Source organism: Ammodytes marinus (assembly GCF_949987685.1).
Source record: "Ammodytes marinus genome assembly, chromosome: 6".
NCBI lineage: Eukaryota > Metazoa > Chordata > Actinopteri > Uranoscopiformes > Ammodytidae > Ammodytes > Ammodytes marinus.
Genome location: NC_137235.1, coordinates 26,096,184 through 26,111,026, shown reverse-complemented (window position 1 = coordinate 26,111,026; position 14,843 = coordinate 26,096,184). Strand labels below are relative to the sequence as shown.

At 40.4% G+C, this 14,843-nt stretch overlaps 1 protein-coding gene across 1 annotated transcript; it reads left to right on the top strand.

The window, feature by feature from the left end:
• Positions 1 to 8,242: 8,242 nt before the first annotated feature.
• Positions 8,243 to 13,658, top strand: LOC307251504 (N-acetylaspartate synthetase-like; the record flags this gene model as incomplete). Its single annotated transcript, XM_080028872.1, has 3 exons — positions 8,243 to 8,462; positions 9,067 to 9,231; positions 13,201 to 13,658. The coding sequence occupies 3 exons, from the start codon at positions 8,243 to 8,245 to the stop codon at positions 13,590 to 13,592; spliced, it is 777 nt and encodes a 258-aa protein (XP_079884998.1). The 3' UTR covers positions 13,593 to 13,658.
• Positions 13,659 to 14,843: the final 1,185 nt, after the last annotated feature.

The following is a 14,843-nucleotide window of genomic DNA, read 5'->3' as shown; positions in this document are numbered from 1 at the left end:
GTCCATATTGATAAATGCCGAGATTTGCGTGGAAATGTACGTACACCCATTTTTCTGGTCTACGCAAGATTGATAAATGAGGGCCAGTGTGTTTTCCCCTTAAAATGTCTAAATGCATTTCAAAGACAGTAACAGTGTGGCACTTCTTTAAACTTACTGAAACTTGGCTGGGCCATCACTCTCATGTATTCATCAGACTTTTCTTTGCGCTGTCTGAGCTGATAGATAGGTTGTGTTGCCACAGTGATGTGGAGTCTTAAACTGTCCTAGCTTTGCCAGCACTTATTTCTGTACAGCTAAATATCCCCATAGAAACATCGCTGCGTTTATTTTCGCCACCAGCTCAATTCAATGTTGGCTTGCTCCTGCTTACTCTCCCGCACACATGCCTTCGTCATGCGCAGGCCCCTGATCTCCCTGCAAGGGTCAGGGGCCTATCATGAGCCAGTCATTTTTTTTTTTGGAATGGCATTGTTCAGGGCCTTCGAAGATCGGGGCCCCACATTGAGCTTGTAAAAAGGAAAAAAATGGGCCCCCCTCTGCCTTGGGCCCCCCCAAGACTGTATCACTTTCCCCCGCAGTCCGTCGGCCCTGCCAGGGAAAGTAACTATTTGCATTAGCCTACTGTAAAAAAAAAAGTTGCTGTATGTCAACAAATTTGGATTTTTCTGAGCAGTTTTCACAAGTCAGTTGAAATGAGTAGAACAGACAGGTAGGCCTACTTGTAGGCTACATAACCTTCAATATTTATTGCACATCAACAGACCGCAAGAGGTTTATCCTGCACTTCAAGTAGGCCTAGGCCTAGCCTATTTTGTTTTCAACAAAAGTAGTAGAGGAAACTGCTGAATGTACCATGCTGATCTGCTATCACTGGATTCACTTCAGGGGTGTCGGCTAAAACACCACTTAAGGCCAAAAACGTCAGACTATGAAGCACGAGACGATGAGAGGAGGAGTAAGGATTTATCCTATGTTTATTTCCTTCTTTAACATGCACAGCAGCATACAGATCCCAGGAAAATAACAGTAGCAATATTCGGCTCATGATGACACACTAAACAGCTGTTGCAACCGGCGAATCGCGGCTGTTTAATAATGTGCATAAATTATAATTTATAGAGATCGGGAAACTCCATGCACTTACTCACAAGGGCGATGCAAACAAACTCAGGGAGAGCACGTTTCAACCGTGGATTGATAGGTGGTTACTGCGGCAACGCGCATGCTCACACAACAGAGAGAGAAAGAAAAAGAAACTTCACTAAACAGGCGCTCCGGCTGACTGACGTGACGGCGCTAACTGACAGTTATAATGTCATCCACACTGAATAAAACACATCTTAAAACAGTATAAGAAATAACAATCGCTTATCTTGTTGTTAACCCACCGGTCTCCTTTCTAGCAGTTTGTGTAGTATGGAGCCAGGGGTGCTTTCGGATTACACAGTTTATTCAATCAATTCATAGTAACGCACCGCATTTAAAGGCCTACTTCACCGGTTTGAATATGAAGGTGTATTGAATTCTGAGATCCTATGTAGTATAAATGTGCGAACAAAATTTAAATCGGTTCATCCTAGCCTGAGAAAAGGCAGAAAGAGTGTTTTTTTTAACCCAAATTTCTCTTTCTCGTGACATCACAGAAAGAGAAATATAGGGTTAAAAAAACTTACTTTGTAAATATTACTGTGATGTCTTTTACTGTGACATCACAGTAATATTTACAAAGTACGTTTTTTTTACCGGTGAAGTAGGCCTTTAACGTTCAGTAACGATAACGACGTTGTAACGACGGAAAAAGTAATTAGTTAGATTACACCGTGACTGAAAAAAGAACGGCGTTACCTAACGCCGTTATTTTAAACAGCGTTATTCCCAACACTGCTTAGGGATAATGCTTTGTTAGAGTTTTGCTTTGGTGTTTGATCTGATATTTTTTATGCATTTTTGTTCTGCTTCTGAAGTCCCTGCAGAATTTATAAATAATTCAACGCTCTTTTGTGGCCAAACACTGTGAATAGCACTTTTTTAGTTTTGACAAGCTGTTGTGAAACTGTTTAATGTTCAAAGGTGTGGGACGGGTTGTGTAGTCGTATTATGTTAGGTATGGTGCTGTATTTACATCCTCTGTGGGAAGGTTTCATGGATGGCAGTGCATAGTTTGCATGGTTTCAATTTCAATGCATAGAGAAAAATGTGTCCCGTATAATGGCTTTAGCAGTGGGTGCCTTTTAAGTTTACTGAGTCACCAGCAAAATGAACAACAACAAACTAGCAATCGCTGGTGAGGTGACACTGCAACACTTGGATAAACACATCTGGGATCTCCAAATATGGAGGATCAAAGTGGTAAATCATAGGCGTTAATGACATCATAGACAACAGACAAGCCTCCTGGCACTAAGAAATTCTTCAAACGTTCTAACTTTCACAGATGATGAGCAGAAGCAAATATTTTCTCTGGCAGGTTACTCAAATAGGGTGCAACAACTACAGTAACTGACAACTACAGTAACTGACACATGCACTCTCTGAACCCCATGTGCTATTGGTGAATTTCAAACAGCCAATCAAGGAAGAGACTTGAGTGTCCTTACTTATGAATAGGGCGCTGATTCAAATTTCAATCAGGTTCCATTTTTAAGAAAAAATCTTTAATGAAGCTTTAGAGGAATACAGATGGTTTCCCTGCACAGCGCAGAGAGTTCCCAGTTGTCATGACATCTCGTCTAAATAACCACATTAAACACAGTTTAATAGTAAAAATAATAATGTATTATCTCTTATCTAACTAATTATTCAAATCGAAACTTCAACAGAAATGATTTAATTACTAAAAACTTTAACGATAGCAAGGTGAGCTGTTTTCTCTGCTTCAAATCTTTATTGTAAGCTCAACTAAAGCCTTGTTCACACAGCAAGATTATTCCACTCGCTGACAGGTTTTTAGACATCGCAGGCAGAAGCCCCAGATTGTTTTAATCGCTATGTGTGAACTGTTCAAAGATGAGATATGAGTGTGATATAAAAACACGCCTGCCGATGCCTTGTATACGCCTGACAGACATCTAGCATGCTCAATATCTGGAACTGTTTACTAGTACAAATCATGTAGTTTGAAGAGAGTTGTTGCAGGCAATAGGGCAGCGATGCACTGCAGTTGATGAGAGTGAAGGACATGGGATGCGGGGAAACCAGGGGACTTTTCAGTATGTGTGACAAAAACAAAGCACAAACATTTTTATTGATTATTTCATTAATGTCCAACTCTGTAGACAATTGTGGACGAAGTTGTTTGGTTGAAGAAAACTTCACGAAAGTCCAATATGAAAACAAATCTTTACTTAGTTCCAAAAGACAATACAGATGATAATGGTCAGCATTCATGCATGGAGAGAAGACCAGAGCATCCTGCTCAGAGCAATGCCAGGGTCTTGACTGAGTTGTATACACAAAATGAGCGTGACGTCAGCGTTACCAGGGAAAATGGTTTCGGTGTTTACAAGAAACCAAAACCGTTGTGTTTTCCAAAAAATCCTTCCTGGGAGTATCTAAAAAAAAATCTCAAAACTGATTTAGGAGTAACTCTCAAAAATAAGGGGCGTTTCACTCGCTAAAACTAGCTCCTAAATCTATGAAAAGCTAGGAGTCCTCAAGAGAGACTCCTTAGGAGTACCCTTAGCGCTAAGATAAAATGTTTTGTGAATACGGCCCCAGATGCATCCTGGTGAAAGATCTCGTAATGTGTGACCCCCTGTAGTCATTTAGTATGCAAACCACAGAGATTATACGTTGAAGGTTGTGTAGTGTGTGGCTGCCTTAAGCTAAACTGATAGCCCCAACAGTTAACGTGCAGAGGAAAGACGAAACTAATCATGCGATAGGAAAAGTGAGTGTTAGTGAGTGGGAGGCAGCACGTGTTCATAGTATGCATATTGCAAAATGTTATGAAAGATGAAGGAGAAAAGAACATGTGTGGGTGTATTTGTGATTCTGTATTAACAAGCAATACTTTTCAAAAGCATTTGATGCCTCTCTTTTTAGGTTTGACATAACTGAGAGATGTAGCATGGTGTTCATTATTTTTGCTTTTGTTATTGTAAAATGTTTCTGCCCTGTCCCTGTAGGGAAGGGGTTGTGAAGATGGGCTGATAATGTTTTCTGCAGCACAGTGCCGGTACTAATTTGTAAGTGAAAGAGACGTAAAAGTGTCTTCTATCTTTTCAGACTGTTGGAATGAGCTCCATTAATAACTTAGTGATGTGCTCCTGCTATCAAAGGTTTGGCAGTCCCAATTTCAGATTGTATCTATTGAGCCTTTGCCTTCTCCCCAAACTCCAACATTTTTGTCAAAATAATTTCACATGCATCACAACTGAAAAGCATCATCACAGTTACATTTAGAATCAAACCGATCCCACCCTCATGTCATATTTGGCATGCTTGGTCTTGTCTGATATGGAGCAAATTCTTTTTGATCTGAACAGACCTTCTCACACGAAAAGTGAGTCACTCCTTGCCAGTTGCCCTGCCTCCTCCCAGCCCCTCGTCTTCTGCCGTCACCGCAACAGTCTATTTTCGTTCTGTGGATTTTTTTAAAATAAAATGACTCCATTCAATTTTGCTACATCCGTTTGTAATGCTCATGGATAAACTGTATATTTCTTGGCTTGATCTTGAGCCACAAGCCAACATAGAAGCAGTTGGTGTTTGATCTGCTCTATATTGATTGATTCAAAGCCTGCTTCTATCTATTTGCCATTGTGTAATTCGGTAGCATTTGAATTCCCTCAGGGTTTTCGTGAATGCACTTGTATGCAAAGTTGGCTCCTTTAAGTGTCATTTAAACATATCTGTTTAGATCTGCATTCGCTGATCTTCTGTAATAAGATTATTATTATTGTTATAGATTAGGGATGCACCGAACATTCGGCCATCGAAAAAGTTCGGCCGAAAATGGCAAAATAAGTCATTTTCGGTTTCGGCCCGAAACAGTTAAAGAGCCGAACAACATTACCGAAAATTGGCGAACTAAATGACACCAAGGAAATATGTTTTTAAAAGAGCTGCGCGCTTGTAAACCAGGAAATGGCAGTAAAGAGAGACGTAAACGTGTATGCGAGTCCACGTCTCTTTGTGAGCGTGCAGCAGGAGCAGTTTGGTGCGTGCATGAAAATGAGTCCAGTGTGGGAGCATTTTTTCAAACTGGATGAAACACGGCGCAGACAGTGCAATGCTTTATGCAGCATAAAGTTAAAACGCTCGTCCAAGACTAATGTTCAATCACCATAGAAACACAAAAGCCTTGCTGACAGTGTGACAGTTGGTAACGGTGTCATTCACAGTGACACCTCGCCGGTGAGGGCCGCCGCGCAAAAAAAACTTTAGTTTGACAGCTAAGGGGCCACTCACACTAGGGCCGCGGCCCCGTGCCAAAGCTCATTAGCATACTAAAGTCTAGAACGTTTGGCTAGTGTGACCACGCCATCCGTATTCCAGCACGGAACAGCCCCTTGGCCACGGCACACCTGGGAGAGGTGTGCCGTGGCCAAAGTACAGATGCTAATGAGATGACACGCGCACAAGCAAGCGCACAGGCGGCGTTCCTGACGTGAATTTATTAAGGATGCATTGTCCGTTAACGTCCGCTGCCTTACTAGTCGGCACCAGAATTGCCCACCACTTGGACTTGTAGCTATAATGTGTGAGAATTAACGTGTGTGTAAGCCTAGGTGTGGGCTAATAAAAGAGGGAGAGAGCTAATTAGGTCGGCTCAGAAAGCACAGCAAAAAGGTTTTCGTGTTTACTCACGTTCGTCAGATGATTTTTTTTCTTTTTCCTCCCGTCAGCTGTCATAACTGCATTTACGCATGGCGGTGGAGACGCACCCAAAACAACACACCGCAGCCCGGTGATAAGGAAACAGTAGCCTACACTAAGGTTTAACAAGAAACTTTATAAAGACACTTAAAAAAACGATCTCTGCCCATACAAAAAGTTCTGACTTGGATTTGATGGAGCGATCGATGTGTACAAAACCATCCGGATACATATGGTCTGATGACGGGCCGTTATATTAATAATAAACAGCGTGCTGCACAAATATGAGACTGTTCACCGCGACCTATTACGTCAAGACTACATTTAAAAAAAAACAATAGCTTAAGGATTCTCGTTGCTCTAATGTGGAAGTGGAATATTTGATGCAAATTTGGCCGGATGAAAATATTCACAAACAGTCGTATAGCCTACAAGTAGACTAAGCTCCAAATCCTAAACGTGCACGGTGACGTAGGCAAGGTGCAAGTGTGCCCAGGCCACGAGCAGTGTGAGCACGGGCCTGCGGGGGGAGTGGGGAGGGGGGGGAATCGTGCTGAATCGTGCTGAGCACGGAACAGGCAAACGGCACTAGTGTGAGTGCGCCCTAAAATCCTGACCTTTAGCGCTGTTGGGGGAAAAGGCTCCTATGGTCTGATTGCATTTCTCGAGCCTGAATACACAGAGCCATGTCGGCAAACTGACAGCGCGACTAAATATATGTCCAGCGAGCCGCCTCCCCCCGTTAGTTTCAGTCTATAGACGAAAAAGTTACAATCACCTCCTAAGCATGGACATCGTTTAAAGCCTCTCATTGTTATGATCAGGGCTTTGATACAAATTCTGAAGTCTGAACATTACGGTGGGAGCTGTGGTGCAGTTTTTTTAGAGCAATTCAACCGGCACTGCACTGCAAACAATTAAAAAAGGCAATAAGTCGATCTTTTTGTAGATTCATCCTCATATAAATCAAGGTAAAAATCAGTGAGTGGTTCACAAATTAATTCCTAGTAAAATATTAATTTTACTCAGATTTGAAGGTTTTAGTGTTTATTTATTTATTTAGGGTTGCATTTTAGTTGTAGGTTGTATGTTTGAGGAGAACATTTGGGAGTAAAATAATTTACTAAATAATAAACAAAACTGCAAAAGCCTCTTTCGGTATTCGGTTTCGGCCTTTCGGCCAACTGTTTAATTTGATTCGGTTTCGGCCAAGAATTTTCATTTCGGTGCATCCCTATTATACAGTAGATATCATCTTTGCCCACAATGCAACTTGACTTGCAACAATTGGTCACACATTTGGTGTCGTGCTAGTATCGGCTAATGTAGCTTCAATTACTCCAGCAGAGATGGGGAGTAGGGTTAGCACCCCCAATATTATTTTAGATGTTCTCATCTTCATTTTGTTGTTTCACACTCCTCAATTTATCAGCCTTCTTTTTCTAACTTTCACCGAGAGCAACACATCTCTACACATATGGGGACTGATAAGAGGGTTGGTGGGGCCTCTAAACATCCTTATCTGTACGAAAACAACTGAAAGGCTTGGGAGGGAACACATTCCCCCAGAACAGATGTGATGATGTACAGTATGGATAGCCTGGTCCAACCAGACCATCGTACTTTATTTCATTTGTACAGAAGGTCTGGAACTGCTGTCATGGGCAAACGTTCACTCACTTGGAGGCGGGTGTCTGTTGAAGTCTAAAACTGTTGAATCTGCTCAGTGCCACTATGGATCAGCCAATCAATCGCATAACGTTTTAGCGTGACGTATGTCATGAGCCGGCTTCTGACGGTGCGTTCCAGTTGTACAGGGAACTCGGAAATTTCCGACTTCACTACATATTGTAGTCTATGGATCTACCGGTACCTGGCAACGGTAACTTGCTAGAGCCTAACGTTTAGTTATTTGGATGAGAAAGGTTTTAGGCGTCCATACTTTCGCGAGCAGATGCACTGGAACACAGACAGGTCGGAACTACCAAGTCGGAAATTTCCGAGTTCCGAGTATAAAGAAACGCAGCATTCAACAGAAACTGGAGCGAGACTTCGATGTCATCGTTTTCAGCCACTCGCTCTGTTTGCTGATTGGATAACCAAAAATCTGGACGAGCAGGATTCCCTGAACACACCCCAGCCCCAGACTGACTACTGAAGGGAAATAAAAATTGAGCGGAAGTAGGTAGGCGGGCGGAGCCAGGCTACAGTATAGAGACATTCACAGAAGAATGCTGCCGCAGGGAGCTCAACCAAGACTTCACCTTTAAGATCTGTTTGACTGGCACTCCCACAATGGTATACAACAGACATCATTATAGCCAAAATAAGTTGTCGTTGATTGGACTTTAGCCACTACTTCCCACACCTGCATCCTCTACAGCCTAACCACCAAATTTAAAAAAGGAAGAAGCTTGACATGGAGGACAAAGCACAGAAAAAGGATATCCAAAAACATGGCGCAGGGCCAACATCTCCAAATGCACTTCAAACTATTGTTGTGCGTGAGTTTGAGCCGGCAGACCAACCGGAGGTACAGCGGATCTTTTATGAAGGGCTAATGGAGATGGTACCAGACACGGCCTTCAGGGGCTTGAGGCATCACCCTGAGAGTCTCCTGCTCTACGCCACTATCACAGGTAAGATCACTATATATATACATTTCATTTTCATTTTCATTTCATCTTTATTTATACCCAAGAGATCAATTGAGGGGACATTTTCAATGATGTCGAGTCAAACATATGTAAAGCAAAAACAACAATACGAACACAATGTACAATGTAAATACATCAAATACGCAACAAGATGATTAAGAGACAAAAAGAATTGAAACATTTAGACAGTGATGTAAAATGGCTGCAATTAAAATGAAATGGGTGAAAGTACAATATAGCCTGATTAAAACAGTCACAGGTAGAGTTCAGCAGATTTAAGATAATATGTCAGAATTTTTAGAAGGATGTTAAATTACAGGTTTTTCTGATTGCTTCTGCGGTGTAGAAGAAAAAAAGTTTTAACATGTAATTGCAAGCACACCGATTATAACCAGATTTTTGATACTTTCAATGTAATTCATAGTGTAACATTCAAGTACATTTGACATTGTGTTTGTTGATGTGTGGCTGCTGTTATAACCCTGTGCACCCTCAGCATTGTTCTGTAGCCTTGGAGAAAGGGCTTCATTATAAAGGCCTTTTGAACTGCTTTTTTCTCACATTCACTCATCTTTCCTCCGGCCAGTTGTATCTCTTGTCATCAGCATGTGTTGGTGGGTGATAGGACTCCTCCCTGCCATTGTGCTGTGTGGGCGCTACTTCTACAGCAGACGTGTCATCCATGGTTACCTGAAGCAAGCTATGAGCAGAGACATGGCAGACATCGAAGGTTTTTACATGAAATCACCAGGTATTATATATATATATTAGAGGTGGGCATAGATTATTTTTTTTAATCTAGATTAATCTAGATTAATTTTGGAATTAATCTAGATTAATCTAGATTAAAATGGCTCATTTGAATTCATTCATAATATGTGTGTGCTCCCTAAATAATGACTCAAAGTAAGTCTTTGAGAACGTGTTTCTCAAGCCAGGTGGCTTTCATTTCGTCATCAGAACGAGTGTCTAATTATTGCGAACAAATAATATTCTAACAATTTAATCAGATATAAGGCTAAAAATCACAACATTGCACTGTTTTTTGTGCTTAAAAAAAACGAAAAAACTAATTTGTTGGGTAGCTAGGCTATATAAGAAAATAAAGCCATTACTTTTGTGCTTCAAGTGAAACATTAAATATTATTTTTACATAAATAATAAAGTCCTTATAAACTTTTCAAGAAGCTGGACTAGAGTGAATATTGGACAGGCTTTATAGGTCCATGGCTTTTACCTGTGGGACAGCGCTTCACCTAACAGCTGGCTGCAACACCAACCTACAGTCTATTGTGCGACGGAGAGCTAGTTATCATTAGCATCAGCGTTAGCCGACATCACGGCAACAGCTGAATAATGTAACACATTACACAAGTTACACTACATGAAAACAACGGGCTGTAGACGCTAGAGTTATAATTTCGTGTAGGAAACATTGTTGAGACTGGAATTTCGTACCACAGCGGCCGTTCCATAATACAGCACTCCCTTTAGCATTGGCTGAATATAAGACCTCCCTCTGCTGTGTATCTGCGGGAGCGAGTGGCATTAATAACTTAAAAACAGTAAACGTTTAACATGATTACGGGCGTTTAGATGCTTTAATCATATGCCGAATTTATAAACAGACCATATTATTAACAATAAATTAAGTTATGTACATGTCAGAGTTACGTACATGGATACATTCATAAGTAAACATTGAATAGACAGATTTGTGAAGGGGGTTTGGCGCTGAGTGTTACATTAGCGATCCTGCAGCCAGGTGGTGTGTGTCGTGGGCAAGTGATGGAGAGAGAGAGCGGCGGGTGTGTGAGAGAAGCTTCGCTCCTGCAATAAAGGCTCCTCAAGTGTCAACAACGGCCCCCGGCTATTATTACCCGACCAGAGAACACACGGAAGGGGGTTCACCCTGACGGCGAACAGCCATCGGCCCTGGAGGGAACCATCTCCCCTGAGCCGAACAGGAGGTGGAATAAGAGATTAACGGCGATATTTTTTTTATCGCCGATAACAGTTTTGCGTTAACGCAGCACGTTAACGCCGATAACGGCCCACCACTAATATATATATATATACATACATATATTGCGTAATTGGATGTTGTTACAACTATCTGCTGTTTCTGAATGTTGAAAAATCTCAATTCCTCTGTTATTCCTCGATTAGGCCTGCAAATGAATTTGCATAGCTCTCTCCACACAACACAAGTGTTTTTCTAATCCTGCACAGCCAGACCCCCGGAGCTGTTTGACTTTGGTTCTAATGAATGATGGCCAGCTTAAAGCTGTCGTGGAATTGAAATATCAACCTTTAAAAGATGAGAATTTAGTCAATTAATACGAGGTGACACAATGTTTAAATACAAAAATAGAACAGATCTTTAATGTTTGCAAACATGAGTCAAGACAACAATCAAGCAATGGGATTGTGTGAAATTACCAACGATAGGCGGTCAGACAGAGAGTTTATAGGGAAATCTAATTACGCACGAACATTCCAGCCTACGTACAAGATTCTCCTCAGCCAGAGAATTGTTAGTTATCTTACAGACATAGTTCTCAGGAGCCATCTGGGTCAAAACATACACTCCTTACGAAGTTTGAGTATCTCAGAACATAACAACCTTCACCATAAGGTCAGGTCAGTCTTTTTGTTGATTACCTTACGAATATTTAGAGTCAAGATGGCACTAGTCTTATATAAACACATAATTATTATGACTGTAATAAACAATTCCACAACAAAGCAGTGTAAAAACAATACATTTTCATGGCCATCTATTTACAGTTTTTGACGAATGCTTACACACATGTTGCAGACTTTGGCCCACTGTGTCAAAACTTAACACACAGGCCGAATAGGACAGAGCACATGGAGATAAACTTCTAACTTATACGGCAAAATGAAACTATTGAAAGAAAACCTAACAATCCCATTTTAAAACTGTTTTTAGCATCAAAACAATACACACATGCACATTTGAATTACTCTTTCCTAGCAGCAACAACACACAGATGGGCTTTATGCAAAACACATCTGTATTCCGTACTTTGGATGGTTAAGTCTCATACAGATTTTTTTTTGTGAAAAATTGATGCACTACAGTTGATCTAGACACGTGAAAACAAAATCACGATCCACTATATTTTCAATTAGACACATGAAAATAATATATAGAAAAGCTTCTGAAAAAAAGTTTATATTGCAATTTCATGGTTTTGGCCAACAAAAGAAAAGAAACACAACGAATAGGTAGTATCGCAGTTCAACAAGCAATTAATTGTGTCTCTATGAACTCTGAAACAATTACAGTAAAAAATGTTTTTAAGGAATGGGGCAAGTGGATTATGAATCCTTTGGATACCGCCTCCTGTTTGCGTCTGGCCACATCGCCTCATCGACATCACATGCAATGTCATCCTTTGAGAAGCAACAGCGAAAACATTCCTGATATCCAGTATAAATTACCTAATTATGGAGCTATTGTGTTGTTGGGCTGGACTCTCTGCCCAGGCTCCTATATCATTAGGCAATGATCTATAACATGGTCCACTATAGTGACCCTGTCTCCGTCTGTTGTCTCCTTTGTCATCGTCCTCCTGCCACTCTCTCTTGTCCTCTTCCCCTGACTCTTACTGTCTCACAAAGGAGCTGAGCTCACCTGAGGTCTATTTGTAATGCTAAGGCTCACACTTGGTATTATATTAGCTTTATTTTTTATTTTTCACGTGTGTGAGTCTGTGTGCTTTTCCAATTTTAGTTGTGTTTTGTATTTTAAATAGATGTGTTTTCCCAATGATTGCAGGAGATTTGATTTTTGAACAATGTGTCTTATGTGAAGTAGTGTTTTGCAAGAAGTGTGTTGGAGAATTTCCAACACAGTGCCAAGCACCTATTGTGTTTGTAGGGTTGGTGCTTGTGTTTAGGGCATGGTCACCAAAGTTAGAGGTTGTGATGCTTTGGGCATAGCAACCACTTTTAGTGTTTAAGCATTAGGCAAAAACTGTAATATTGCAAAACACATGTATTAATTGAAAATATCAAACTTTTGTATCATAATCTGTATAGAATAATTATTTCATCAACATTATAACCTTGAAATACATTCAAGAGGGAAAAAAATTACTGTGTCAAAAATAATTTAGTTAACTGCCATAATTGTTTGTTATGGAAGCCCTGTGAGCCAAAAGACATTACTTGAAGATAGTGTATGTAAAGATAAGATCAAAACTTCAAACTAAGACAGAGTCTGATGTTGTCCATATTGTCTGCAACTTTGAACGAGAAGGCTTTTCAGTTCTGTAAAAACATTGTCACACATTCAATGCCTGAAGTTTGCAAATGAATAATGAAAAAACTACAACATGGGATCATACACATGATTAAAGCAACACAATACATCACAGGGAGTCAGCCAAGTTGCTGATGTAACTCAAAAGCTTAATAAGACTTTTCTGTCCAGAGGATGCAAAGCAGTGTCACATGATGGACAAGCAATTAGTGCTGATCATTGTATAAATAGAAACCAATTTAATCAACTCATTGTCACTCACTTAGCGATAATCCCTGTGCCATTGACCAACTTAAAGTAATTTTAGATAAAGCGTGGACTGGAATAGGATATTGTGCCTCTTCTTTGATGATGCAATTTAATAAAGTCTTTCACTGCATTTTCACAATCCTTTATTCATGCTGTGTACTTGCCCTCCACCTTTAGGTTCCTGTCTGTGGGTAGCAGAGCTGGAGGGTCAAGTGGTGGGTGTGGTAGCAGCAGTCAACCAGCAGAAGTCGGGGGGCGCTATCGAGCTGAAGAGGATGTGTGTTGACCGGGAATTTCGGCGGCGCCGAGTCGGCGATGCACTGGGACGAAAGGTTCTGGAGTTTGCTGTCACTCATAGATACTCCTATGTTGTCTTGGGAACCACAACGTACAAACCTGGAGCCCACCAGCTCTACCAGGGTCTGGGCTTCCGTTGTGTGGGGGTCACCAACGGGCACGTCACACCGGGTGCCAAGGTGTCCTGGCTGGAATGGATTTTCTACAGGGTCCGCCATCATCACTACAGCCTCAGTGTGAAACATAGCCAGATCGCTTCAGAGGGACACTGAATTAAAGTTGCAGACGACTAAACTGAACACAATGCGAGAAAAATATTACAGGTTTGCTACATCAGAACACAGTCTTATGGGTCAGGTGTAAAAAACATATTTTTAGTTATAAGCATTTCCACATGGAATTTTCATTTGAAATGCACAGTTCTGACAGACGATCAGTGTGTGTGTGAATGTATAGAAAAACAGAACACTGAATTGCAGTACCCTTTTAATTAGAATTATATAAAGATTATTATGTAAGTATAAGTTTGAAATGCCTTTTGTATAACCCAATGTGCATGACACACTCTATGTGTTAAATATAAATATACAGCATATGTCTGTGGCTACACCTGCAGGTAGCTCAGTTATGTATTGACATTTGGGTAACACTTTACAATAAGGGTACATTAACTAACTGTTATTTAATGCTTAGTTAATGCCATAAGCATTAACTTTGTTATTAACGATTAGTTAATGGTTGGTTAGGATAGGAATGAACTATGTTTAGGTAACTTATACTTAGTTAAGCATTAACTTAGCATAACGGTTAATTCATGCTTAATGAATGCTTATTAGGCACTAACTAAGCAGTTAATAACAGTTAGTTAATGCTTTGTTAATAGTTATTAAGCATGGGGCGCCCTTAGCTCAGTTGGTAGGGCGTCCCCCCCATGGGCCTCGGCCAGCAGCGGAACCGGGTTCGATTCCAGCCCGCGGTCGTTCTCTGCATGTCACTCCCCTCTCTGCTCTATTTCAACTCTGTCTCTACACTATCAATAAAGCATAAAAATGCCAAAAGAATATTTAAAAAAAAAAGTTATTAAGCATTAAGTAAGCATTAAATAACAGTTAATTAATGTACTGTATTAATTGTAAAGTGTTACTGACATTTGTCTTTGATTGTCTCTGTATGTGCTTTTGCTATGTTACTGTTTTTCTATTTATCTGCTGTACTAGATCCTTCATGTCCCATAACACTATAATTTTTTTAGGACTTGTCTATCTCCTAAATCATCATCTGGGTTAATTTATTTTTTTAATTTTGGAAAGCTCATTTCAGAACCACATAGGGCATCACAGTAACTGTACTCCTGAGGAATACCCTGACATTTAAAATATTTGATGGGTAAAGTTCCACTTTAAAGTAGCAACAAGGAACTTTTAAATGCTTGTGAAACCGTCTCATTTTTCCTCTGATGATAATACATTATATTTAACAGCAAATGAGACCATCAGTGCAAATAATGCTGTTTTTATATACTT